Source organism: Hemicordylus capensis, chromosome 10 (genome assembly GCF_027244095.1).
Source record: "Hemicordylus capensis ecotype Gifberg chromosome 10, rHemCap1.1.pri, whole genome shotgun sequence".
Classification (NCBI taxonomy): Eukaryota; Metazoa; Chordata; class Lepidosauria; order Squamata; family Cordylidae; genus Hemicordylus; species Hemicordylus capensis.
In genome coordinates this window covers 51,239-77,557 of record NC_069666.1, presented here as the reverse complement: position 1 = coordinate 77,557, position 26,319 = coordinate 51,239, and the positions used below count along the sequence as shown (strand labels likewise).

At 61.0% G+C, this 26,319-nt stretch overlaps 2 protein-coding genes across 5 annotated transcripts in view; one reads left to right on the top strand and one right to left on the bottom strand.

Annotated features, from left to right (window-relative positions):
* The window catches only part of IQGAP1 (IQ motif containing GTPase activating protein 1), a 45,444-nt gene extending 32,827 nt beyond the window's left edge, over window positions 1-12,617 (bottom strand). The window contains exons 1-5 of one of the 2 annotated variants that reach the window (XM_053272036.1): window positions 11,535-12,617; window positions 9,228-9,327; window positions 1,507-1,663; window positions 959-1,036; window positions 389-465 (exon numbers count right to left, since the gene is read on the bottom strand). In XM_053272036.1, the coding sequence (XP_053128011.1) occupies window positions 389-465; window positions 959-1,036; window positions 1,507-1,663; window positions 9,228-9,327; window positions 11,535-11,589 (467 nt within the window). In that variant the 5' untranslated portion in view covers window positions 11,590-12,617. Of the gene's footprint in view, window positions 1-388; window positions 466-958; window positions 1,037-1,506; window positions 1,664-9,227; window positions 9,328-10,915; window positions 11,260-11,534 lie in introns of those variants that run through there. The other variant, XM_053272035.1, reaches the window with a different exon arrangement.
* Window positions 12,618-14,272: 1,655 nt separating this feature from the next.
* On the top strand, window positions 14,273-26,287 carry TUBGCP4 (tubulin gamma complex associated protein 4). 3 transcript variants are annotated; one of them, XM_053272038.1, is made up of 18 exons: window positions 14,273-14,537; window positions 14,765-14,973; window positions 15,191-15,295; window positions 15,869-15,922; window positions 16,149-16,205; window positions 16,581-16,660; window positions 17,100-17,301; window positions 17,958-18,123; window positions 19,175-19,299; window positions 19,553-19,603; window positions 20,188-20,293; window positions 21,705-21,812; window positions 22,164-22,302; window positions 22,459-22,636; window positions 23,245-23,379; window positions 24,214-24,330; window positions 24,831-24,970; window positions 26,100-26,287. In XM_053272038.1, the coding sequence occupies exons 1-18, from the start codon at window positions 14,288-14,290 to the stop codon at window positions 26,113-26,115; spliced, it is 2,238 nt and encodes a 745-aa protein (XP_053128013.1). In that variant the 5' UTR covers window positions 14,273-14,287; the 3' UTR covers window positions 26,116-26,287. The 3 variants fall into 3 exon arrangements, with proteins under 3 accessions (XP_053128013.1, XP_053128012.1, XP_053128014.1); XM_053272037.1 differs by lacking the exon at window positions 26,100-26,287 and adding an exon at window positions 25,847-26,077; XM_053272039.1 differs by lacking the exon at window positions 26,100-26,287 and adding an exon at window positions 25,847-26,074 and having other exon boundaries at window positions 14,394-14,537; window positions 14,765-14,932.
* Window positions 26,288-26,319: the final 32 nt, after the last annotated feature.

Sequence of the window (26,319 nt, the reverse complement as noted above, 5' to 3'; positions counted from 1 at the left end):
GCCCAATTTCTGCCAATGTCCAGAGGAACCCAGAACCCCACACTCAGCACAGTTCACACCACTGATCCCACAGCCTCTGAGGCCTCCTGCAGCATTTGGCTAACAAGGGCTTTAAGGCTTTCAAGTGACCATTGCAATAAGGTGGGTAAAGGTGCCTGGTTTAAAGTCTGTTATAACAGTGCAATACACTATTTCAGGCTCAGATGGGGGAAAGGATGTTGTGAGGATTAAGAGCTCCCTGATTCTGCTAGGAAAGAGGCAGTTTATGGCTGCCGCCTGTGGAATACGAGACACACACGATTCCCACCATCGGGCTCCTGTAAGGGAAGCGTCTTTCAGCTGAAAAAAGCTCCTTGGGGTGCCTCTCCAGGTCCCTCAGCAGGATTACCTGAGTGCATGGATGCAGTAGATGCAACGCGGCATGTTCTTCCGGTCATAGATGTCCGTCGTTTCTGGGTAAAAAATCTGAAGCCAGAAGGAAAAAGTGTTTCCACAAATGCCCCCTTTGGACTTGGCAGGGCAGACCACAGAAATGGCTAAAAACAAAACATACCCCCCTCCCACATATCCCCCACCATGCCTGTCCCATATGCTCAGAGCCGCCACGCGGTTGGACTGGGAGATCTGGCAGCACACCGAGGAAGCCAGAAGGGACAAGGAAATCCAGGTCATGCCAGGAAGAGAGGAGAAGCCCATTCGAGAGAAACTGGCCCGGCTGCTCAGGGGGTCACAGGAAGGAGAGGATTCGAGCCTCCTGCAGAATCACAGAAGTTGTGGGGCAGAAGCCCCACAGCTCTTCCTGGGGCTTCACCACCAGCACTGCTCAGGGCGCTGTCTAAAGACAACACCCAGTGACACCCAGCAGGCGTCCGAGTCCTTCCTGGGCCCCCACCTCTCCCCGCCGTCCCCAGAGCACCCCCTCCAAGGCTCCCTCTGCCCCCAGTCAAGCCAAGGTTACCTTGGGGAGACCAATCTCAGCCATGGCATTCAGCCACTGGATCACGTTGTCCGTGTGCCGGAAGTGGAGGCCGGTGGCCTGAAAGGCAGAGGGAAGAGCAGGGCGGAGGCATGAAGGTGTCCAGCTAAGTAGCCAGCAACACTGGTCAATGCGGCGGCCAGTGCCGCCTTCCTCCTCCAGGCGCCAGGGGGGGGGCAGGCCATCCTACGGAAGCATTCACGCCTGGCGGGCACTGCAGAGCGGCCCCTCCCCTGGGCCTGAGGACGGGCCCTTCAGAACTGGAGGGTCTGCTTCGAGGCGGAGATGCAGCTGCCACCATCAGCCACACCATGTTGAGCCACCAGGTCCAGAGGCAGCCTATCAGCTGCTGGGCAGCAAAAACAGTGTTGGGGGGGGGGGCTCTGGCCTTCGCATCCCGCTGCTCAAGCATCTCCTGGCTGGTCACTGCGTGAAGCAGGAGAGGCAGCTTGTGAGAGCCCTGGTCCATCCAAAATGGCCACGAAACCACAGCCAGGTATGTCTCAGTCTGCAGAGGAGGAGATGCTCACCTTATACCTGGTCTGTTCTCGGTCGTAGATCTTCTTGAGAGAGACCACTTTGGGGGAGAAAAAGTTCCCGAGTTTGGCCAGATAGACCCCATTCCTAAGCCCCTCCTCCAGCTCCGTTGTGGGGGGCAGGTCTTCATTAAGGCAGGCCTCCATCCACCTGGGAAGAGAAGGCAGGTGTGTGGCTGGGGGGGCACTTATGCCCATTCGAGAGGGTGGAAATGTCCCGTCCCCCCCCCCGGCGTTCTGTGCGTCCCTCAGCCTGGCTTGGCCGACTGCCTCCCTCCCATGAAGCCTGGCTTGCCTGGGACTCCCCCCCCCGCAACTAGCAAAAGACCTTCCCAGCAGCCCAGCTCCTCCCTCCCTCCCAGCAGAGGATGCCAAGAGGCCCCACGGAGCAGATGGCCAGCAGGGAGGGGGCGACGGGGAGCACCCAGGCTGGCTGTGCCCAACTAGCCGCTGCCCACTGGGCTGGTCTCTGGGCCGATGGGGTGCACAGCGGCCTGCCTCCACCCGGTACTGTTGCCCAAGAGAGCCCTCCTTTGCAAGAGGACTGTACAGCCAGGTCTGGCACCCCACCCAAGACCAAACGGCCAGGGACCAGAAAGGGGCCAAGAAAGAAAGGACCCCAAACCACCTGGCTGCGGGGAGGAAGGGGAGAGGCCTGGGGCTTTCCATGCAAGCAGAGTCATGGCAAAGGGGGGGGGAGCACCTTTGCTGGCCTCATCTGCCCGTGCACCAGGAGGTTCGATGCCGAGGCTGCCAACTGCCGTGCCCCTCGGGGAGCAACTGGGCTCTGGCCTGGCCGCCGGAGGAGGCCGCCTCCGCTTGCTGGGTGCCGAAGAGCCTTCCAGCCACAGCCTGGCCAAGAAGAGCCCCCCCCACCCCCGGCCACAGGCTGGGACCCCCACAAAGGGCGGCCTGCACAGCCCAGCAGCACAGAACCTGCAATGCAAGCAGAGCTGTGTGGCAAAGGGGGGGGGAGGGGAGCAGGCGGCTGGGAAGAGGAAGGGTTTGCTCAGCCCTGCCTGCTGGGGAAGGAGCCCAAGGCGGCTGGACCAAGGACAGGCTGGAGGAGACGCAGCAGAGAGCGCCCAGCACCTGCCACACCCCACCGCCTGTGATCTCCTCTTGACCAGGGCAGGGAGGAAGCCCCCCCCCCGAAGAGGCAGAGGAACAGGCAGCCACCAGCTGGCCGGAGGGACAGGAGCACCCTTGGCGGCCTCCCAGCGTTGATTTCCTGGCTGGCTCTGACCGCCCACAGCTGCCCTCCTCCAACTCAGGAGAGCCCAGGAGAGCAGCAAGGGAAACCTGGCCCCCCGCGGCCGGCCTGCCTGCCTGCCTGCCGCCCAACCCTAGCCTGCCCGAGGGCCCCCAAGAGCCTGCCTCTCACTCAGCCACCCAGCTCTGCCTCCACGGGGGGCGGGGGGGGACGGGACTGCCTCGTCTAGAGAAACCCAAGCGCCAGAGGAAGGCGTCTGGCAGGCCATGCAGAGAAGAAGGCGATTTCCCAGGGACTAGGCAGCGGTTCTCAGGAGCGCCCGCCAAGTCACAAGATCTCCCGGCTGCAGCCTCTTCCCCCTCCCGGCAGGCCCCCTGGAAGGCACTTTCCAAGCAGTGGCGCAGGCAGGCAAAGCCACCCAATTTAGACCCTGACGTCATCCCGGGCCACACCCAGAGCCTCGGTGGCTGCACATCTGCATGGGCTCCTCCCACAGCCGTGCTGCTGCTGAGCCCCGTGGCTAGGTGCGGAGGGAGGGGGCGCCCCAGCAGGCAGGCAGGCGGGGAGGGAAGGAGCAGCCCCGATCCGGCAGAGGCGGAGGGGGCGGGAGAAGAGCCCGTGGGCTGAGCGGTCACTGTGGAAGAGGCTGCCTGCCAGCCGTGTGCCTTGCAGGCTCACCCGGGACTGACTGGGAGAGTCATAGTAATAAAACCCAGCAGAAACACAACATCAATAACAAATGCAAACTTAACCTCAAAAAAACCATATAAAAGGCGGTGCATAGAACAGCACCATTCGTAAAAGCAGCACTCTCTAGAGGGCAAAGACCTGTCTAGGTCTTCAGTTCCCTGTTAAGAGAGTGAGGGAGGCCAAGGAGTGAACGGAGGACATCCCCAAGTCTGGGGCAATGACCAAGAAGGCCCTGTCTCGTGTGCAGGACGACGGAGTCTCTCTCAAAGTCGGCACACAGAGCAGAGCATGCACTGATGCTCTTGAAAAAGGGGCAGAAACCCCCGGGAGCAGGCAGTCCTCCGGGGACCCAGGGCCCAAACCGTGAAGGTAAACCACTGTAGAGGTGATCAGCAGCCCCTTGAACAGGACACAGAAACAAACTGGGAGCTAGTGACAGAGGCTAGGCTTCATATCGGGAAGAGCAAGACAGACAGTGTGAAAGCCAAGAATATACAAAACCAGCCAGTCATGAGGAAGCTGAGGAGGAGGAGGAGGAGGAGGAGAGAGAGCAGAGCCGGCCCAACGAGGGAGTGGAGCACGCCCCACCTGGCAGGCGGGGAGTGGGGAGCAGCAGCAGCAAACCTGCCCGACCCGTTTTGCCGGAGCTCAACCACTTCCCCGAGGAATCCAAAGCAGCACAAGGCAAGAAGCACGAAGGCTGCTCCGTGGCCCAGAGAGAGGCGCTCCCACGGCAAAGTCCCCGGGAGAGACCCCGGAGATCATCCTGCCCCGAGGCACCGGTCCCAGAACCTGCTGCTCAGGACAGGCTCCACCTCCCCTCAAAGCTGTCTGCAGCTGTGGACCTACACAGCCCAAGGCCCACTCTAGCCACAAGGTCCTCAGGCCTGGGAGTCGGGCAGGTTTGCTGCTGCTGCTGCTGCTGCTGCTCCCCCCTCCCCGCCTGCCAGGTGGGGCGTGCTCCACTGTGACATCCTGAGCAGTCTCTGCATCCATGTTGATGTCTGTGCCCCTAGGAGTAGGTCTGGGGTCTCCAATACCAGGCCAGGGAATGTGTCTGCCGTCTCAGCAGCCAGCACCCCCAAGGAAATCCCCACACAGCTGCTGCCAGACACTGTCTGCCGTGGGTCCTGTGTGAGGAGAAAGCCTCACGCCAGACGACTGCGGGGCCACCTCCCAGGCTCCCCTCTGATGTGGGGCCCGCATGTCTGGCCACAACTCCACGCTAGCAAACAGCTCACCCTTATCTGTGGCCAACCGAATCCCTCTCTTTCAAACCAGAGGCCATCCAGTACTAAACAGAGGCTTCTCCAGAGGAAGGGGGCAGAACCCAACATCCTCGGCAGGCAGAAGGAAAGGGCCCCGTGCCCCGGCTCAGCGGCAGGCCCATGGAGGAGCTGCACTTGGCAGGTCCAGAAGCCAGCGAGGGCTTCGGCAGGGAAGAGCGGCAGCTGGCAGCCCTTTCCTGCCCATCTCGGAAATGGCGCAAACCTGAGCCCTCTTCCTCGCTCAGCTCTTGAGTAAGCAGCTTGTTGGGGGGAAGTGAGTTCCTCTCCCCAGACATGCTTCGGTATGCCTGGCAGCTGACAACGGGGTTGGGAAAACCCAGCAGGACTCAGCAACCAGCCCACCCAGCCTCTCTGGAGCACCAGCAGGCAAGAACAGCTTCCTGGTCACAACTCTCTCCCAAGCGAGGCGTTTGGCACCACCACCACCAGCACCGCCAGCCAGGGGCTCTTTCCAACCACACGGCAAGGAAGCAAGTACCCACGAATGCCAACCAACGCGGGCCGCTTTTTCTAGCCCTCACAGAATCCTCTCCAAGGCCCTCATGAGCAGCTGAGAAGCCATGGCTGAAACCAGCCCAGGCAGCCAGGTCCGGTGCTTTCCCTCTGTGTCAGCGTGTCCAGAGTCACCACAGGACCACCGGCCGCGCACACAGGCTCACCACGCAGCCGGATGCTAGAATGTCCCCATCAGGACCCCCCCTGCCCCCCACCCCGCCCCACTGATCAGGCGCGTCCTGGCACCAGGGCGCATTCCGAGAGGACCAGCCTCTGTGCAGCGAACCCAACGTCCCCGATCCTGCAGGGGGGAGAATTCCAGCCAGCCGGGCTGCACAAGGGCTCAGCAGCCGGCAAGCGGACGCGTCTGGACATGCTGCAGATTCTTCCGCTGTGGATCCAGGAGGATGCTCGCCAGGTGCGCCGCCCAACCCTGGGATCCTCCCCCGGCTGCAACAAGCCCAGGCACCTGCTGCAACTCCCTGGCCTGCCAAGGATCCTTTCCAGGCCCTTGGAGAAGAAGGGACCGCTGGAGAGGCAGGCTGGGCTGGGGGCAGGCGCGTAGCTTGGGGAGAGGGGCCCCGTGTTCATCCCTCTCTTGGGCAGCCCCCAGAGTGAGGGAGAGAATGCAGAAAATAGGGAGGGATGGAGCTGGAGGGCCCTCAGGAGCTGGGGGCCCGTGCTCTTTGACCCCTTTCGTTCAACTATAGCTACGCCCCTGGGTGGGGGATATCAGGGCCTCAGTCCCAGGACCACCTCTTGTGCCACTGCCGCTGCTGGGCACAGCTGAATGCAAGAGCCCCGGCCTGTGGCAGCAAGCGGCACCCAAGGGCGGGAGGAACGGGCGGGTGGGAGGCAACGCCGAGAAGGAAGGTCCAGAGCTGTGCTTCATGGGTGGAAACGGAGGAGGGGCTCGGATTCAGGCCCAGGCAGGGAAGGCGGCCACGGGGCAGTGGCCACTTCTGCGCCGATCTTCACGGGGCTCATGGAAGAGAGCCCCTTCCATGAGGGTCTGCGCCCCAAAGGGCTTACAGTCTGCCAACACTGCCGGAGGAGGCCTGGGAAAGGCCAAGGCTGCCCTCAGGCCAACAGGCACAGAAGAGGGGGCTTTACTCGTGCTCGGTTCAAACAAGCCCTGGCTATTTTGCTCCGACCCAGAACTCCAATCAGGGCATCCCATTCTCACCACAGCAAGTGGGAAACGCTGACCCCGAGCCCCCCCCCCCCCCGTCTGACCAAGGCCCAGAGCTAGTCGCAGCCAGGACTGGGACTCCTGGCTTAGCACCAAGGGGCCAGTGACCATGTCACCAAGCCCTGTGCTGTCAGGTGGCTCTTTCTGGAAGTATGGCTTCACTCACTGGAAACCCCTTTGGGGGAGGGCAAGAAGGAGCAAAGAGCCATGGGCAGGCAAGCTGCTGAGGCGGCAAGTTGCCAACACTAGAGAAAGGGGGAGCTGCCGAGCGCGTCTCACACCCCGCCAGGAGCGCAATGCCCTCCCCTCCCAGAAAGGGGCCCCCGGCCTATGCACCGTTGACAAGCTCCTGCCTGCAGCACGGATGTGCCTCTCTTCATCGGAGCCGGAGTGACACGGTGGGGTATCCGCGGCTGCTGCCGGCACCGGAGGGGGGCGCAGGGCAACGCCCTCTGGCGCCCTGCAGCACCCGCCCTGCCAGCCCCGTCGCTCCAGCCGAGAGAGGCCAGGCTCTGGAAGGGCTCGGCGGCCCCACACAGGAACTGCTTTCTGCCTCGGGCTGCAGACCGAGGCTTTCAAAATTGTATCCAGCTTAGAACTGCCGATAAGCCCCGGCGGCAGCAGCAGCAGCAGCGGAGGGGAGCCTGCATTCCAAAGGCCGGAGAGGAAGCAACTTGGCCCAGGGCATCCCTCACTCTGCCACCAGGCCTCTCCAGGAGGACAGGCCAGACCCCTCGCCAGCCGGCCCAGAGGCCGAGTCTGCCCCTGCACATCTCTGCCCTACTTGGCAGCAGGCAACCGCCGGAGCGGCCGCCCAGAGGAGTTGGGCTGCTGTGCTCCGTGTAGCCAGCTTGCCACCGGAGAGAGGCACGTCCTTGGGGCTGGGCTCTTTGGCCCGGAAGAGAGCAAGGGGAGGCTGCAGGAAAGCGTGAGTCACTTCCTCCTCGCATTCTTGGGTCAAGGTTTCCTGTCATATTAGGAACCAAAAAGCAGAGACGCAGGAACCTCTTGTGCTGCTCGGAGGGAAGAAACACCCAAACCAGCCTGGTCTGGCGAGGGAGCAGCAGCAGCCAGCGGAGTCAAGCCCAGCCCCTCCGCTCTGGGCTGCTGCCCTTGCCCAAGAAAGGTTCCTAGGCTGGCGCACGGCTCCTGCACCAGGGATGGCCACGCTCCACCCCTGGGAGGGGGCCCGGTTCCCAGCAGCCACGTTGCCCTCCCCTGGGCCAACAGCACATACATGGCCCCAGCCCCCCTCCAGCTAGGAGGCAGAGGCACCTGCAGAGAAGCCTCCCAGTGTGAAGAGAGGCCCCCGTCCCCCAACCCCATTGCGACTGGGATGGCTCTGGCTGGGAGGCAGGAGAGAGGACGCCTCCCCTCCTGTGGGGTTTGTGTGGCTCTGAGTCTGCTGCTGTGATGGAGGGGGCGGAATCAGCTCACACCTGCCAGGAGCTCTGGAAAGAGCCCCAAGAGGACAGGCTCCACTTTGCCACCTTGGTACAAGCTGTTCTGCCCAGACACAGCCGTGCCCCTCTCTGCACGACTGGGAAACCTTTGCACGTTTCACAGAAATGAAGAATAAGAAAGAAAGAGGGAAAGCAAAGCAAAGCAAAGCCCCTCCCAACCAGAGATGGCCGAACCAGAGTCCTCTGGAACCTGCACTGCCAGCACAGTCAAATGATCAACAAACTGCCTCAAGTATTTGCAAAGGTGAAGGAAAAAGGGTTTTGCATAAACACGTTACCACTGGAAAACAGCTACACCTCAACACAGACAGGACACTGACACACCACAAAGGTTTATTACCACTACAACTGTGAAAAACACAGAGGAGTTCACCTAATAACAAGCACTCTCCAGCAGGGGGGCAGCAAGGTTGGCGTGGGCCCAGAGACAAGATTTCAAAACGGGCCCCTGCCCCCCTCACGAGGCAAGTCATCAAGTCACACAAGGGCCCTAGAGAAAGACCTGCTGTTCTGGTAGCTCCAGGTCTGGACACTGAATCAGTCATGTGACTTGCCTCTGGGGGGCCCCCAGGGCAGTGGGCCCCCAGACAACTCCCCTTGCCCTATTACAGTTACGCCCACACTTCCAGTTGCACGACCGACCTTCCTCTAATTCCAAACACTAAATAGGATCATCACACATGTCGCAAATGACTGGGAAAGCTGCATCTGCTGAATTTCTGCCTGGACATGTTCTCTGCTTGCTGCTGTGTAGAAGTTCTGTAGCAAGATTTACTATATTTAGCTGTATAAAACTGCAATAACTTCTCCTCCTTAGTACTGAACACCGTGAGGCGGGTCTCACGATCAAGGAGATCCGCCTCCACAGGGTTTGCAGGCTGCAGACAAGCAGGGCGGAAGCCCTGGGCAGCCGGATGGGCCGTCCACACGAATGCCAGCTCCGTTACGGGGGCTGGGAGGATCGGGGGCCGCACAGCCCCTGGAAGCTCCAGTATGCCCAGCACAAGCACGCAGGGCACACTAGAGAGACCCCCGAGCCTGCTTTTAAGCCTCCCAGTTGGGGGTCTACTTGTGAGTTGCTGCGGTGCGGAGCCGCACCACGGCAACTCACAATGAGAAAAAACAGGTTGGTGGAGCCCTCGCCCCTTCCTGCTACAGAAGGACTTTCTGCCAAGCCTTTGCTGGCCCAACAGCTCCAGACTGAGCGCGCCCAGCTCCTCCCCTCAGCTCCATGGGTCCCGCTCCACCTCCCCGCAGCAGCAGGTATGGACAAAGACTGGGGGGGGCGGGGGGCTGCTATGCAACCTTCCCACCACTCCGCGTGAACAATACTGGGCGCCAGGGGCCAAGGGCAGCCCCCCCCAGGGTCTCACCTCTTGGCTTCCTCCAGGTGGCAGAGGTACTCGTAGGCTACGTTCTGCCGCCTCCGTTCGTCCATCTCTTCTGCCGTCATCCTCTCATTATCCAGGACAGCTGCATGGAGACAGGCACACCCTCAGGATCCGGGCGGAAGGAAGCCCCGGTGAGCCCCCCCGCCCCGCCCAGTATGGAGTCTCCTACCCTCGGGGTGGCTGGCACAAAACTGCCCAGCACTGCTGGAGGAGCGGGGGGGGGGGCTCGGCAGGGCTTGGGCAGCAGCACCCCGGCTGGCGGACCTCGCACGCCCCTCTGGCTTCCCCATCCAGCCCCAGAAGCTCCACCGGGCCCCGTGGGGAGACGGGGGCCCACCAATGCCCTCTTGCCACCCTCTCCCCCCACACAGCAGGTCTCTGCAGCCAAAGCACCAAGGCCTGGAGACTTGGGCTCTTCTCGCATGCAAGGACTCGCCCAGTGCCAGAGACGGTGTGGGCCCAATCCAGGCTGTTGCCAGCCACAAGCAAAGGAAGGCAGGAAGCGCCCCCCCCGGACCCTGCCTGTATGTGCCATCCAGGTCCCCCCACCCGGCAGAGGGCACACACAGAAACAGCCCACGGCCTGAAACTGCAGCTCCTGCCCAACTGGCAGCGGCTGCTCACCACTACAGAGGGGCAGGCGTCCGGCCCCCAGAAACATCACACCCCTCTCTGGGAGGGAGGACAGGTTGGTTTTAAGCCACCCCCCCCAAGTCCTGGTTTCTCCCCACTACATTATCGTTCAGGAACTAGACGAAGCGTGCAAGTGACTGGCTGATGCCACGACATGGAGCTCTTCTGCCCCACCACTTCTGGCCTCCCCCCCCCCCCCGCCGCAGAATGCTCTGCTTCCAGGGGCCTGGTGAGCTGCTCTGACCCCAGTGCCCGGCTCTGTCCGCCCCACACAGAGCAAGACCCCAGGAGAGCTCAACGCCCAGCACTTTCCAGATCAGCCCACCGGGAAGCCGACCACCTCCTGAGAAACCAGCACAACAAGCCTCCCCCCTTGGGAGGGCTGGACTGAAGCGGGCGGGAGTGTGTCTGCCTCCCCCCCCCAGCCGTGGCTCCCGGCTCCGCCTGCCTCAGGACCCCCGGACCCCGACCCCCACAGATCTTCTCCTTGCTTGGAAAAGCTGGCTTGGCGGTGCTGATGAACTGAGGGCCGCGCCAGTGACGCCTAGCGAGTTGCTCCGAGAGCCCCCTTCGGGTCAAAGACGCAGAAGACTCCCCCAGCTTCGAAATCAGAGGGGCAGTTTTGCTTCACTTGGCATGCGAGTTGGAGTTGGTTTCCTGAAGAGTTCCCTTCTGTGGCTGAACAGAAGGAGACTCAAGCTCCAGCCTACATGCCAAACGAAAAAAGAAACTTTCTACAGATATGTTGGTTTCCAAAGATGCTGCTAGGCAGTGCCAGCCATGCGGGGGTGGGGGGGACGGGCCCTTCTTCCCTGCCGGACTCGGGTCTCCTATTCTCTGGCTCCAAGCGCTCCAAGCAGGATTCGAGCCTGGCAGGCCAAGGCTTGCCAGATCCAGCCACCCCCACCCTGCGGCTTCCCTTGACACCCGGCTGGGCCAGGATTCCACCCTAACCATGGCGGGGCCCCATTGCTGACCACCCCAGTCTCAGCCAGGCCCCTCAGTGCTTCCTTTTCCTCACCCTCCGCAGCAGTCACCTGGCAAAGGGAGATGTGGGGCGGGGGGGGGGGCAGTTCCGCAGAGCAGAGAACATGGCCGTTGGGGGCTGGTGGAGCGGGCCCTGGGGGCAGGCCCTGGGGGGCAGGCCTTCTGAAGAGGGGCCAGCCGGCCAGCGCCCCCATCCTTGCGCCCTAGCAAGCAGCCCCGCCCCGCCCCGCCGGCCTCCCCCTCCTCGAGAACGAAGGGAGAAGTTTGCCCTCTGCCGCTTCTCCGCCGCCGCCGGACAGAGAGGTCTCCTTCTCGCCCCTCCTCCGCGGGCCGCCGGCTGCCCAGCCCAGCCCAGCCCCGCTCTGGGCGGCGGGTCATTCAGCGGGCGCCGCCGAGGGCCATGCGGCCAGCCGGCCGGGCGGGAGAGCCACCGCCGCCCGCCCCCGGCTACCAGCCCCCCCCACCCCCGCTTGCTGCGCCGGGCACGGGAGCGGGGGGGGGCGGGGGCAGGATCTGTCCCCTCCTGGGCGGGGGGCGCCACCACCGGGGGTGGAGGCCGAGGAAGGGTCGCGCCCGCCCGCCCCCCCGCCCGCCGGCAGGCATTGGGGGCTGGCGCAGTTCTGCCCGCGACCCCCTGAGGCGGTCCCAGAGCGCGCGCCCGAAACTCACAGCCATAGTGGGGCCGGGCCACGCCCGCCCCGTCGAGTTCCTCCGAGCTGGACATGAGGAGGGCGAGTCCGGGCGGCGGCGGCGGCGGCGGCGGCGGGTCCCTCTGGGCGAGCTGGGGCGCGGCGGCAGCAGCAGCGTCTGCAACGAACCAGCTCCAGAGGCGGGGAGGGAGGGAGGAAGGAAGGGGCGGACTCGGTCGGCTGGGCGGCGGCGGCGGCGGCAGCGAGCGAGGGCGGAGAGGAGGAGCCCGAGCGGGGAGCGGCTGGCTGGCTGGCTCGTCCTCCCCCTCCTCGTCTTCTTCTTCCGGGCGTGGCGGGGGCTGCTCCCGGGGCTGCGCAGCACCAGCAGCACCACCACCAGCACCAGCAGGGCGCCTGGGTGCCGCCTCTCCGGCTGGCGGCCCGAGGTCCTTCCTCTCCCTCCCGCTCGGCGGCTGCTGGCCGCGGGAAGGGCCGCTCTCTCGGCCAGTGACAGCAGCCCCCGCCCAGGACCCGTCGCGGGAGGAGGGAGAGCTCGCCTGCCGGGCCCAGCTGAGGGAGGCGCTCCTGCAGCTTCGGAGGCGGAGGCAGGAATAAGCGGCTTGATCTCGTTGTGCACCGCCCAGAGGAGCCTTTGGATGCGGCGGTATAAAACAGAAATGTCATAAATACGGAACTTGGTTAGCCGCCCCGCCCGCGCCCCATAACAAATCGTCCTCCGGGCGGCCCTGAGAAAGGGGGATGCTGCTGCCGCCGCCTGCCTGGGCCAGGCTTGCCACCATTCGCAGTTCTACCAGGACTCAGACATCCAGGATGAGGATGGTGATAGGATTCCAGGGCACGTAGATCCCTGCGTGGGCTACGTTTCCTCGGGTGTAAACCCACTTAATTCGGTGGCAGGATGCAGAGGGCTGCGCTGTTCTGCTATACCAGACTGACCGTCCCGGAATCTAATCGACTGCTCTTCCTGATGCCGCGGGGAGGCAGGCGCTCTGCACATGCTCCGAGCTCTCGCCGCAGGACAGAGCAAGGCTCGTATTCCGGCTAGAAAACTAGAGCAACCTGCCCCCGCTGCCGTGAGGGAGGCCTTCACGGGGCGCTGGGACCCGGCAGGCTTGCGTAGGTGAGAGCTGCTGTCCAGAGGCGGCTGTAGGGGCATGTCAGGGTGGGAAAGGAGCTGGGGAGGGGTCTTTTAGCCCACACCCCGCTCTGCACAGGAACTCCCCCACAGCATTCTTGACAGGGGCACCCAGTCTGTGGCTGAAAACCAACACTGGAAACATTTTTCTGGATAAAAACATCCAGAAGTGCCTGTTTTGCCCAGCTCGGCTGCTTCTATTTAGCAGGAGGATTGTTGGAGGTGGCCTGGTCTGCATCATAAAAGCATTGCTAAGGGAGGGGAGGGTGCAGTGTTCCCTCTAACAGGGACTCCCAGATGTTGTGGACTACAATTCCCAGAACCCCCAGCTGCATTGGTGTTTGCTTGGGGATTATGGGAGCAGGGCCGGGCTGGGGGCACGGAGAGGGCGGTGGCATGTGTGTTTGGAGGAGGCAATGGCTAGACGGCTTCTTAAGCAGCCTTCCCTAGAAGGGCATCACTCAGGGATATCCATCACCATATCCCTTAGTGATGGACAGAGGCCAATCTCCCATGGCCGGGCAAGGTGATGGGGGGGCGGAGCACCCTCCCCTGCCCTTAAAGAGGCACCCCTGCCGCCTTCGAACTGCCCCGCCACGGTTCTGTGCACATCCCTAGTTGAGACAGCCCGGGTTGGTCTGATGGATGACCTTGACTGGGGAATCCACAGAGGGAGTGTGACTCTGCTGGTTCTTCTGGATCTCTGTGGTGTTCAGAACCATCGACCATGGTATCCTTCTGGATCGCCTGGGGGAGTTGGGGATAGGGGGCACTGCTTTGCAGTGGTTCCGCTCCCATTTCTCGGGCAGATTCCAGATGGGAGAGCTTGGTGACAGTGGCTCTTCTAAACAAGAGCAATTATATGGGGTCCCTCAGGGCTCCATTCTGTCACCAATGCTTTTTAATAGCTACATATCTATCTACCATCATCAGGAGATTTGGTCCAGGGTGTTATCCGTATGCTGATGACACCCAAATCTATTTCTCCTTATCATCATTATCAGGAAATGGCATTCATCCCCTAAATGCCTGCCTATGGGCAGTAATGGGCTGGATGAGGGATAACAAACTGAAACTGAATCCAAGCACGACAGAGGTGCTCATTATAGGAGATCAGTGTGGTGTAGTGGTTAGAGTGCTGAACTAGGGCTGGGAAGACCTGAGTTCAAATCCCCTTCAGCCGTGATACTCGCTGGGTGACTCTGGGCTCACCTCCACTCCTCCGCCCTGGGAGCCCCTTCCAGGTCGCTCTCCGGGTGTGGTGGACTCCTGGCCGCGGCTGCTGCGCCTTAGGGGGGCCCAGAGCTGGAGCCCTGCTCGCTCGGGCAGCTGCTCCTCCCGCCCTCCTCCCTCCCAGCTCGGGTCTTCCGGCCAGGATGCTGTGCAGCGGCAGCAAGAGGAGGAGAGTCGCGCGCCTCGGGAGACCCCCGCCCAGAGCGGGGGGGGAGGGGGAGGAGGGGGGAGCACCACTGAGCCCCTCCCTCCCTCCCTGCCTGCCTGCGGTGGGCGGCTGGGGAGGAGGGAGGGGGCTCTGGAGCGCCCCCGCCTCGAGCACCGCACCGCAGCTGGGCGGGGGGTCGTGCTGCGATCGCCTCAGTCGTTGCCTCCGGGGGTCGATCTGCCTCCGGGACGTCAAGATGCTCGTGGAGGGAAAGCCGCCGCCTCAGCAACCCGGAGGGCGGGCTCGAGCCCGGAAGCAGGCGCTGCCGCCCTGCTCTGGCCTCTCTATGGCTCTGGAGGGGGAGCCCCCCGCCCTCCCCTCCCGTCGGCCCCTGCGCGGAGGCGGCGGCGGCGGCCGGGATGATCCACGAGCTGCTGCTGGCGCTGCGCGGCTACACCGGCGGCCTCTTCGTGGTGGGCGGCGGCGGCGGCGGCGGCGGCCTGCAGGTGGTGCCCTCGGCCCGCGGGGAGGAGGGAGGGAGGGAGGAGGCCCCCCACCCCCCCCACCCCCACCGCAGGGAGGAGGCCCCCCCCCACCACCACCACCCCCACCCTCACCGCGGGGAGGAGGGAGGAGGCCCCTCACCCCCACTCTCTCCCTCACCCCCACCCCACCCCCTCCCCCTCCTCGCGGGCTCACCGGCTCCGCCGCTCTCCCGTCTCGCCCCGGCCAGGTGTCGCAGGAGCTGCCCTTCCTGCACCCGAGCGAGGCCGGCCTGCTGGGCCGCATCCTGCGCCTGGGCAGCTTCTACCTCCGCTTCAGCGAGTTCAGCGAGGAGTTCGCCGGGCAGGTCCAGCCGCTGCTGCCGCCCCCCGCCCCGCCGCCGCAGCCCCCGCCGCAGGTGGGCTCCCCCCCCGCCCCGGGTCGCGACAGCCCTGCCAGGTGGGCCAGCCCTCGCCCGAGAGTGGGGGGGGGCGCTCCTCGCGGAGAGCCCAGAGCGGGGCGGGGGCGGCCTCTCCCTCTCTGGCGCTGGAGGTCTCGGGCGGGAGGGGGCGAGCAGGTGGGGGCTGGTCCTGGGGGGCTGCGGGCGGGCGCTCCGCCACCGGCTGCTGGCTTGCGGGGGGGCGGGGGCTGCTGACTCTCCTTCCTCCTCCCCCAGGAGCCTCCCCCTTCCCAGCAAGGGATCTACCTACGGGCCTTCTGCACCGGGCTGGATGCGGTCCTGAGGCCCTATCGGCAGGCGCTGCTGGACTTGGAGCAGGAGGTAACCCAGAGGGAAGAAGGCTGTGCCGCTGGCCTTGCCGAGGTGGGAGGGCCAGAGGACCCTGAGAGCAATGCCATCGCTCATGGGGGGGGTGGCAGCAGGCCCCCTTGGACAAGGGCAGGGGAAAGAGGCACATCTCTGAGCCCCTGAGGGAGGGGGGGCTGTGTGGGGTGCCAGCTGGTGGCAGCTTGGTCTTTACTTCCCCCCTACATCTCTGGAGGTGGCGGCAGCGCTGTGGGGGTGGGGGGAGACAGGGGCCCACTTTCACCTTGTGAATAAATCCACACCTGAATTGCAACAGAGCTGGGACTTGGACCTCAAGCTCTGAAGCACCCCAGGAGACCGGTAGGAGAGCCGCCGTTTTACAGGCAAGTCGCCCAGAGGCTGGTGCCACCCTCACCAGCATCCGAGTTTGAGCTGCAGAAGGGATGGAGAAAGATACCCAGCAGGCATTGGGGCGTCTGTGTCCTCAGCAGCCTCTCCCAGCACACCCCTCCTGCCCGGGCCTTTGGCCTTTGGCCTTTGGGCTTAAAAGCTCTTGCTGGTCTTCTCCCATCCCTTTGTCTTTGACAGTTCCTGGCTGATCCTCACCTCACCATCTCACACGTGAACTATTCGCTGGACCAGGTGAGTTCTGCTCGCTTGCGTTTCTCCCCAGGGATGCATTCTGCAAATGTCTGCCTTGACAGCCCATCCTGCAGGGAGAGGCGGACAGGCCCTGCTCTGAAGTCAAAGGCAGAAGCTGGACTGGTGGTGAGGCTGGCCAGATCGCCGCCGCCGCTGCTTCCCTACCCTGCCAACTTGCCACTTCAATTTGCAAGCCTCTCCTTACGTGCTGCTGCTTGCTTTGCAGTTTCAGCTGCTTTTCCCCTCCTTGATGGTTGTGGTGGAACAGATAAAGACTCAGAAGGTACCGCCAAGAGTGTCCGGTCCCCCCCCCCCCCCCGCGGCTTGCTGCTCTCCCTTCTGCCGTGGTAGTGGCACAGTTGGCCTTCCTGGCGCCCCAGATTCCCACTAGCAGGGGCTGCCTCTTCCCAGACACTGGTCCAGCTGGATGAGGGAGCATAAGCCCTGCTAGGAGCCCAGATGGTGCTTGTTCTTCTCAACTCGTTGAAATGCAGAGTGAGAAAGAGGAGCTCTTCGGAGGCAGGGGCACTTCTTAGAGGCACTTCTGGGCTTAAGATGAGCTTCATCTCTTTGGGGTTGTCAGGAGGAGGGAGGCCTTGTGAAGTCCACCTGGACGCTGCCTGTAGAAGAGATGTCTGTGGCTCTGTTTCCTTTGCAGATTCATGGCTGTCAAATCCTGGAGGTCACCCACAGATACAGCCGGGGGGGGTTGCCGCCTGTGCGCAGCGCTCTCGAGAAGTAAGTGGCTTCGCTGGGGCTCTCTAGCTCCTCCGGCTGCTTGGAGTTGTGGCCAGCCTGAGGACTGGAGAGGCATGCCAGGCGGCTGGTGCCACAGCAAGGTCTTTTTTCCTCCAGCCCCACTGCTATTCAGGGGGAAGGCGAGTAGCCCCGGGCTCCATCTCGGGCTGGCAGCAGCATCTCCTGGCAGGGCGGGGAAAGATCCCTGCCTGCTGTCCTGGAGAGCCGCTGCCAGTCAGTGTAGACTGACCTGGATGGTCCCAGGGCCCGACTCTGTCCAAGGCAGCTTCCCATGTCCCTCACCGCTCTGCGGAGCCCCAGCGCTGCTCTCCCCCTTCAGCCAGCCGGAGCGTGGCGGCCGTGCCTGTGGGGATGGCTGCCCTCCTGGTGCCTGCCCCCCACTGCCCTCCTCCAGCTCCAGGCCCTTTTCCCTCTCCAGGGTCCTGGCCATGTGCCATGCTGTCATGTACAAGCAGCTCTCGGCCTGGATGCTGCATGGGCTGCTCCTGGACCAGCACGAGGAGTTCTTCATCAAGCAGGGTCCTTCTTCGGGGACTGTCTCTGCCCAGCCGGAAGAGGATGAGGATGATTTGGGCATCGGGGGGCTGACAGGGAAGCAGCTGCGAGAGCTCCAGGATATGGTGAGAGACGGGAGTCGGACGGCTCCCAAACCTGCGACAGCCAGGCTGACGGCTAGTCCTGAAGTGGCTCCCCTGGACCACTCAGGTCTTCCCTTCTGCTCCTTGGGTCAAGGCCCCCTGGGTTAGGGTTAACCCTAACCCCACCCTCCCCCATCCCTCAAGCCATAACCTTGAAGTCTGTCCCTCCATCCCCACACTTGATGTGCAGCGTGCTGTGTGGACAGTCCCCGTAGAGAGGAGATTTCTCCCAGGGGTCTCTTCTAACTGGGCAAAGAGGCACCTTTAAAGGGGTAATATGGCTTCTGTATTTAGCAGGAGAACAACTGGCCCTATCCAGCCCCAGTACACCAGTCCTCCAGTGGCTGTTGCTGGCATCTGTGTCATGTTTCTTTTTAGATTGTGAGAGATAAATAGTATATGGATTAGCGACAGGGATGGGCGGATGGGGGTAAAGAAACTGCCGGCAGGAGAACGGGGGAGAAGGGGTCATCAGGCAGGGAGGGCGAGAGGAAAGCCGAGAAGAGAACAAGAGGTGCAGATGCTCTCCGCCCGGTTCAGCTCTTCTGGAAGAGGTGGGGTTTCATCTCTGGGCTGCACGTATGTCGCGTCCCGTTGCTCTTCTTCGTCCCCACCTTGCCCCCTCTTTGTTCTGACAGAGGCTGATCGAAGAGGAAAATATGCTGGCCCCTTCTCCAAAACAGTTCTCTCTGCGAATCGAGATGTTGCCTTCCTACATCCCTGTGCGCGTTGCAGAGAAAATCCTCTTTGTGGGCGAGTCTGTCCAGATGTTTGAGAGTCAGAACATGAGCCTTACCAAGAAAGGTAGGGCCCTTTGGTTGCTGTGCCAGGACCGCTGGCTGTGGGGTGTTGGCAGCCTGCCTTGGTTTGCCGTCCGAGTGGCATTTGGACCCAGGGCCCGCGGAGAGTCTGCTGCATAGCCCTTTGCCCCGATTCTGCTCAGGGTGGCCTTGCGTTTCCTCCTGCAGCTGGGGCCCTTGCTGTGCGCAGAAAGCCTTGGCTGGAGCGCGGTACTGGCAGGGTGCCAGCCAGCTCCAGCTCCACCCAGTGCACCCACCCCCCTGCCCAAGCCGTGGCCCCAGTTCAAGAGAGGTCTTGATCTCTCGCTGGTGAAGGCCAGCTCCCTTGGAGCCAAAGATGGCTTGCGGGTCTGCCTCCCGCAGTGACTGCATGCCCCCGTCTGCAGATGGCGGCTGCTCTCCTCCGCACCAAGCAGAGGGAGGAGCTCTGACTCCTGAGAATCACTTTCTGTCTCCCCTGTGCTGCCCCAGGGTATCTCAGCCAAGGCTGAGGATGGGAACTAGCAGGAAAGCCTGGAGCTCAGGCTGCAGCTGGTGCTGATCCTTGTTCTGTAGGAAGGGACCCTGTGGGCTATGGCGTCCTAGTGCCCTGAAGGCACTTCAGAACGAGGAGAGGCTTTCCCAGCTGTTTCCTGCAAAGAGCAGGAAGACCCACCCACAGCCAGCTTCGGCTGCACCCCCCAGTCTCGAAGCGGGATCTGCTGCCCCTTGCCCTGATCGCCATGGATAAGGGGGAGCAGTTGCCCCCCCAGCTCCCTTCCGTGTGAGGCTTCTCGGCCATCTGCCACATAAGCCCGTCATCCCCAGCTCCTTCAGCTTGTCCTGTCAGCACTTGCCTTCTCGACCCTGTCACGAGGTTCTCCGGCACCTCGACCTTCCATTTGCCACCCTCCCTCTCACGGTGCAGTGGTTGGAGCAGAATGCAGGGCTGCATCAGGGGAGCCTTCAGTGGCTCCTGGTGTCTGCTCTGGGTGCAGCCTCAGACATTGCAGGCAGGAGAGACTGGGCCCCACTCCCCCTCCTTCCTTCCTTCCTTGCATTTTCTTGCCCCACAGGCTCTATCTTGAAGAACCAGGAGGACACCTTTGCTGCTGAGCTGCATCGCCTCAAACAGCAGCCTCTCTTCAACCTGGTGGACTTTGAGTCTGTCGTCGACTGGATCCGGAGCACTGTGGCTGAGGTCAGCCCCAGTCCTGGGACTCTGCCAGGTGGCAGGGAGTCTTTCATGGGCCCCACAGAGAACCAGCCAGGAGAAGGTGCCAGCAGAAGGAACAGCCAAGCCATCTTGGGCAGGCGGATTCAGCCCTGGCCGCAGGGAAGAGGGAGCTGGTGTGCTCTGTGGGAGAGGAGAGGGCCTTGTGGGAAGCAGCAGCAGCTCCAAGGAGTCTGCTGGGGTCTGGATGCTGTGATGAGCTCTTTTCCCCTTTCCTTAGCACCTGTGGAAGCTAATGGTGGAAGAATCAGATTTAATGGGGCAGCTGAAGGTAATTTATTGGATTGGCTGAAAAGTGGTCTGTGTATGTATCTATATCTAGATATTCTGAGCAATAAGAATAAAGTTATGGGCACCCAGGTCCCCCTCTTGCCTCGTGGCCCCGAGTCCTTCCTGTGGCTCAGCTGGGAGGAGCCGAGAGGTTCAGGCGCCAGAGACGCCCATCTCCCCGAGTGAATGCTGCATTTCTCCCTCCTCTCTGCTCAGCACTGGGTGAAAGGTCTCCAGGCAGTTGCTGCAAACCTTGTGGAAGGCCAGGCGCCCATTCTCCCACATGACGGCCAGTGTCCACGAGCCCCAACTCCTTCCCCTCAACTGGGGCCGCATGGATGGACCCCCTTTGCTCTGGCCAGCCAGGCCTCCCTGGCCACACAGGCCTGGTGGTGCCTGGCCAGCTGCAGTCTGATGCGGCCTCTTCCTCCGCAGTATTCCTTGCCCACTTTCCAGAGCTCGCTCTTCCTTCTCCTGGGAGTGGGCAGCCATGCCAGGGCTCTCTTGGACAGAGGATTCATCACCTGAAGTCTTCTAGTAACCCATCCTCCCTCCCTCCCTCCCTCCCTCCCTCCCTCCTTCTAGATTATTAAAGACTTTTACCTCTTGGGGAGAGGAGAACTCTTCCAGGCTTTCATTGACATTGCCCAGCAAATGCTGAAGACGCCTCCCACTGCAGTGACAGAGCACGGTGAGTCTCTGGGAGCTCTCTCTGTCTCGGGCCCCTCCTGTCGGGCGGCCCCAAGGGGTTGCTGAGCTGTGAGCCCTGGGGAGTAGGTTCGGCCATGCACGTGCTGGCCATCCAGAGACTCTGCTTCCTCTCCAGTTGGCGCAAGGACTGGGGAAGGAGGGCTGCAGTCCCCCCTCCCAGGCGGAGATGGAGCCCTTGCAAGCGGCCTGGCCTCTGTCAGGCTCTGGGGCTGCTGCTCAGTGGGTGGGAGTGGCAGGAAGCCTCTCTCCATCTTGCTCTCGGGAACAGTGAAGGGACGAGGCCGCAGCCTCTTAGGTTTCTGAAAATAAGCCCCTTTATTGTATCGTGTGTTAATATTCCAAAACCTCTTCTTGTTGATAAGCCCTGATAAATCAATTGTGTGATATTCATAAGGACTCTGCAGTATGCCAAGTAGGATTTCTGTGCTTGCAGATCGCTGTGCATGGAGAAGGGTGGCAGGGTCAAAAGGGGGCGTGCTTGGTTTTCTGCAGTTTCACTTTGGGGTTAGCATTTTGACAGTTGGTTTGGGGGGAGATTTTTAAAAATGGAGATTTGGGGGGTTCTGATTGGCTGGGCTGAGGAACTGATGGGCCAGAGAAACTGTATATATTGGGAGTGTTTAGAGAGTCTGTTAGTTAGAAAGTCCTGGGAGTGAAGTCAACAGTCTTGAGAGAGAGTCGGCTGGACAGAATCTTGGAAGTCAGAGGCAAGACAAGTCTGCTGGAGAGAAAGAGCTGGAGGTTGCAGAAGAAGGAAGCAAGTCTGGAAGTCTGCTAGAGTGAATCCATGCAGAGAGTGAGCAGCCAGCAAGAAGGAGAGCAGGAGAAGCCTTCTAGCCGAAATCACTGCAAGGAAAGGAAGAGCCAGGCTGGATGGAGCGCCAGACCTGAGCCAGCCGGCCAGCAGCTGAGAAGAAAGCAAGCACAGAAGACTCTGAGTAGGGACCAGTAGAGAGTCGGGTAGTAGATGCATTTCCCCCAGTTTTTATTTTCCCTGACCTGCTCTGTTAATAACTGTTTTGAATTTGTATTTTTTTGGCTGCAAAAGTAATGTTTTAATTGAACTAATTTTTCTAAAAGTAAATGTTCTTGTTAAAAAAATTAGAAGCTTGTTGATTGTCTCCACCCCATGCCTATAGGCCTTTCCACCCTACTGAGGGGTTTTGGGGGTGGTTTTCTGTTTTTTGAAGGGCTGTTGTAGTGGACCCAGCCATACCAAAATTCCACTTGGTGGCAGTGGTAAAAAAGTTAGGAGGGGCTGAGGGGGCTGTTCCTCCACACCTGGTGGGAGCAGTGGTCTCTGTTACCCATGGCAGTGCGGTGGGAGAGTTGTTCCTCCACAGGAACACCGCCTGCGCCCAAAGCTGGCAGCTCTCATTTCTGATCCTCAGATGTGAACGTGGCCTTGCAGCAGTCGGCCCATAAAGTACTGCTAGATGATGACAACCTCCTTCCTCTCCTCCACCTGACCATCCACTACCATGGAAAAGAGCACAGAGGTGGGTACTGGGCCCGGGCTGGGGGGACGGCAGACTCTGCTCCCCTTGCCAACGGGTATGTTGTTGCTGCAGTCAACCCCAACCCTGCCAAAGCTGGCCTGACGCCATTAAGAGGGGGCCTGTGTCTGGGAGGTGGGATGCTCCAACTCGGCTCCCCACAGCCCAGTCTTCTAGACTTCCTGGTGCCCCACTCACTTATAAAATGGGGGAAAGGGAGACCTGTTCAGTGTGAGGGGAGACCACCCTTTGGAGAGGCCTGCATGGAACCGTCTTCCACAGCAGGGCAAAGAGATGTCCTTTCTGGGCTCCATCCTGGCTGAGATTCAGGCCATCCTGGGGCTTCCTTTTCAGACGCTGCTCAGGCTCGTGAAGCACCTTCTCGGGAATTGTCTCCCCACGAATCCCCGACGTCAGGCTGGGCCGCTCTGGGGCTCTCCTACAAAGTTCAGTGGCCGCTACACATCCTCTTCACGCCGGCCATTCTGGAAAAGTGAGTGCTGCCTCCCTCTCTGGGTCTGGGCTGATTCGAGAGCCCTTGGTGCGGACGCTCAGTAGCAGCTGGGGTTTTGAAGGGCTGCTGGAGGGAGAGGGGGCTTCCTTGCTCTGTGTTCTGGAAGGCTCCTGCCCGCGCTTCTCTTGGCTGCAGGTATAATGTGGTGTTCAAGTACTTGCTGAGTGTGCGGCGAGTCCAGGCTGAGCTGCAGCATTGCTGGGCTCTGCAGATGCAGTGCAAGCGCCTGGAATCCAACCGGACCGATGCCATCAAGTGGCGCCTGCGCCATCACATGACTTTCCTGGTGGACAATCTGCAGTATTACCTGCAGGTGAGGGACGAAGCCACTGCCTCTTCCTCTTGGGGAGAGCGTGGAGCAGGGAGGAGAGCCGTCGGCATGAATGATCCCTTGGCTGAGCAGGGTCTGCCCTGGTTTGCATTTGAATGGGAGACGACATGTGAGAACCCTGGAAGATATTCCCCACAGGGGATAATACGGCTGCTCTGGGAAGAGTATCTGCATTATTGTGTGCAGAAGGTTCCCAGTCCCCTCCCTGGCAGCCTCTCCAATATAGCGGGGCTGAGAGAGACTCCTGCTTGCAACCTTGGAGAAGCCGCTGCCAGTCTGTGAAGACAATACTGAGCTAGATAGACCAGGGGTCTGACTCCGTATATGGCAGCTTCCTCTGTTCCCATGTGAGAACTGCCCTGAGGCAGAGCTAGAGAAGCAGTGTCTGAGGTGCATGATCTCCAGAGGCTCAGTTGTTGCTGCTGCTCCTCGGGACACACGTCACCCCTTTTGATACCCAGAAATTGCCCATCTAAAATGGCTGGAGGTGTGAGGCAGTCTGTTTTCACCCTTCCTGCAGACCTTGCCAGACAAAGGCCGCTGGTCCTTTGCAGAACTGGAAGGGGGCTCTCGGGGGGTTTCCTCCTCAGGTGGATGTCCTGGAGTCCCAGTTTTCACAGCTGCTCCAACAGATCAACTCCACTCGTGACTTTGAGAGCATCCGACTGGCACACGATCACTTCTTGAGCAACCTCCTGGCCCAGTCCTTCATTCTGCTGAAACCAGTGAGTGCCTCTGGCTCTGACCCCAACAGAGACTGTAGTCAGTCCACTCCTTAGGTTCGTGCAGGTATAAAAGCTGCCTTGCCGGAAGAGGCCAAAGGCCCCCTGAACTGCAGCACGTGGAGGGCCTGAAGGAGCCACAGCAACTGCCAGCACCCTGTGGCAGTGCCTGGCGTGGGCACCCACCTGCCCACCCCAGGTGCCTCCGGCATCAGAATGCTGCAGACCTGCCCGTTGGGTGGGGGCAAGGGGCGATCTTCCTGGCTGCTCAGTGGCCGCTGTTGGACCAGGGCTGATGGAGCGGGAGGCAGCCCCAGTCCTCCCCCAGAGTACCATGCAAGAGGCACAGCTGCCACTTGGACAGCAGTTTTGGGCTTTTCGAGACCGGGCTCTAAGCTGTGCTAGTAGCTGTGGTCTTGACGAATGCAGCAGCACAGTTGCCCCAGTTCCCTTAGCTAGGGTGCTTTATGGAGGGATAGTTGATATGTGAGTGAGCATATCAAGAAGCCTGTTGCTCACCGAATGAGACACCCTAAAGGCCAGCGTGGTGGAGTGGCTAGAGTGCTGGACTGGGACCGGGGAGACCAGAGTTCAAATCCCCCTTCAGCCATGAGTCTTGCTGGGTGACTCTGGGCCAGCCACTTCTCTCTCATCCTCACCTACTTCACAGGGTGGTTGTGAGGAGAAACCAAAGTATGTAGTACACCGCTCTGGACTCCTTGGAGGAAGAGCAGGATATAAAATGTAAATAATAAAGCCGGAGTGGTGTGAAGGTAAGAGTGGCAGCTCTGTACAGAGACCTCTCCTGGATGCCTTTTCTGCTGTTTTGCTTTGCAGGCGTTTCATTGCCTGAATGAAATCCTAGATCTCTGCCACAGCTTCTGCTCACTGGTCAGCCAGAACCTTGGACCTCTGGATGAGCGGGGTACCATTCAGCTGAGCATCCTGGCCAAGGTACCATCTGTCTCCTTGGTGTTAGTAGCCCAGGTGATGGGAGAGACCCCAGCTCCTGGGTCATTCCCGGCCATTTCTCTGATGGGGATGTGGCTGAATCAGGAGGGATTGAGAAAGCATTTGGCTGCTGTCACAGCAGAACACCGCCGACCTCTGGGGGCAACGCTGGGCTGGGCTAGTAGGTGAAGCTGTGTGCAAAAGGAGGCCTCATCTAAGCCACACTCGGTCCGTTCACCAGCCTGTGTTGGGAGGGCGGGGTGAGGGCCCTGTGGCACACTCCTGCCCTGGGCCAGCGGTCCCCAAAGAGTGGGGAGGAGTCTTCCTTGCCTCTGACTGCAGGAGCTTTCTTGCCCTCCCCCACCTCAGGGCTGGTAACCAAAGTCTTGTGGGGTGGGGTGGGGGGGACTGTGTGGCCCACAGTTGCGGCCGGTAGTCAGGGCTGCCGAGTCCGTGGGCAGCCTCCTCTTCCTCACGGGGCTCACGTGTTCTGGCCTTTGCAGGGCTTCAGCAGCCAGTCTTCCCTTCTGTTCAAGATCCTCTCCAGCGTCCACAACCACCAGATCAATTCAGACTTGGCTCAGCTGCTGCTGCGGCTGGACTACAACAAGTACTACACCCAGGCTGGAGGCACTTTGGGCAGGTATGGCTTGGTGCAGGCAGGGAACGTGTGCTCTGCTGAGGGCTGGTGAGCTAGCAGCCTCAAGCACCGCAGCTCAACTGCCCGAGCAACTGGGGCAGGCAGGTGCTCCCCCAGCCCTGTGCTAGGGCTGTCTTGTCCCATGCTTTCAGCCATCCTCGCTTTCCCTCCCCACAAACCAATGGGATCATCTGTCAGTACTCAGATGCGGGAGTGTGTGGGGTGGGGGTGGGCGGGCTTGTGGATTAATTGAAATCCATAAGTCCCACCATCTCTCTTTCCTCCTGCTAGCTAACCTTACACCCACCCCATAGACACGCACACCCCTTGTCCCTTCTGAAAACAGTAGCTCAGCAGGGAAGGCCTCTGCCCTCCTCTTGTAAGGCTAGTGCTGGCATCTGTGCCATCTGTAGACTCCTCCTTGGATGCATCTGCCTCTCCTCACATTCCTCTGCATCTTCAGGGACCTAGCTTTGACATCCATGTTCTGAAAAGCCCCAAAGCCTTGACCTAGAGGCCGGTCTTGGGCCCCCATTGGGGAGCTGCTGGTGAACAGGGATCTGGGATCCTTCATTATTGGAGCCTCTACTCAGGCCTGTTGTGGGGGCGGGCAGGCAGTGGAGTCCGTTCAAAGACATACAAGCCAGATCCTGCACCAGGGAGAGCTGGGCTGTGCGACCCCTGAAAATCGCGGGCTGTATCCAAAGGGAGTCTTGTGACTAAGCACCACTGAGACGAGAAAGCCAGAGCTCACCTAAGCCCCCTTAAATGTCAGAGGTTAGATCTGAAGGAAGTCAGTCCTGACTGTGTAAATGGAGCCGTTGGAGTGAGTGAGTGAGAGCAAGAGAGAGAGAGCACTGTCTTGGTATTGTTCTGCAGTTCTGGTGCAAGATCAACTTCCGGTCTTTCTGGTACTTGGAGCGGCAAGGAGACTGGAGCCCAACCAGCGAGAGTCTTGCCTTGCCATGGGATGGGCCTTTACCGCTTCAGCAGATCTTGTCCACCCCTTTCCAGCACATTTTTCTGTAGCCAGCTGGCTAGAAAATTGCTCCTCTCTTTAAAAGACAGCTGAAATTTATTCCCAGGAAGCTGAATTCCGCAGAACTGTGCACTCTTTCTTCTTTCTCTGCAGTGTGGGGTTAGAGTAGACCATTCTGTCTGCCTGAACTGGAGCTGAAAGCAGGAGCTGTGCCAGTGTTCCCACACCTGCTGAAGGGAGGAAGGGGAGTTGCTAACTAGTTTGCCACGTGGCTGTTGGAGCTACTGGGACCTGCTCCATCCCCTCCCTGTGAGTGCTATGAAATAAACACTGCTGCTTTCCTTGTGTTGAAGTTTTTGGGGAGGGAAGTGAA

Coding starts and splice junctions, on each gene's coding strand:
- TUBGCP4 (XM_053272037.1), top strand. CDS start 14,288: ATGCTCGTGGAGGGAAAGCCGCCGCCTCAGCAACCCGGAGGGCGGGCT. Junction 15,923..16,148: donor TGAACTATTCGCTGGACCAG/GTGAGTTCTGCT, acceptor CTTGCTTTGCAG/TTTCAGCTGCTTTTCCCCTC. Junction 20,294..21,704: donor CACTGCAGTGACAGAGCACG/GTGAGTCTCTGG, acceptor TCTGATCCTCAG/ATGTGAACGTGGCCTTGCAG.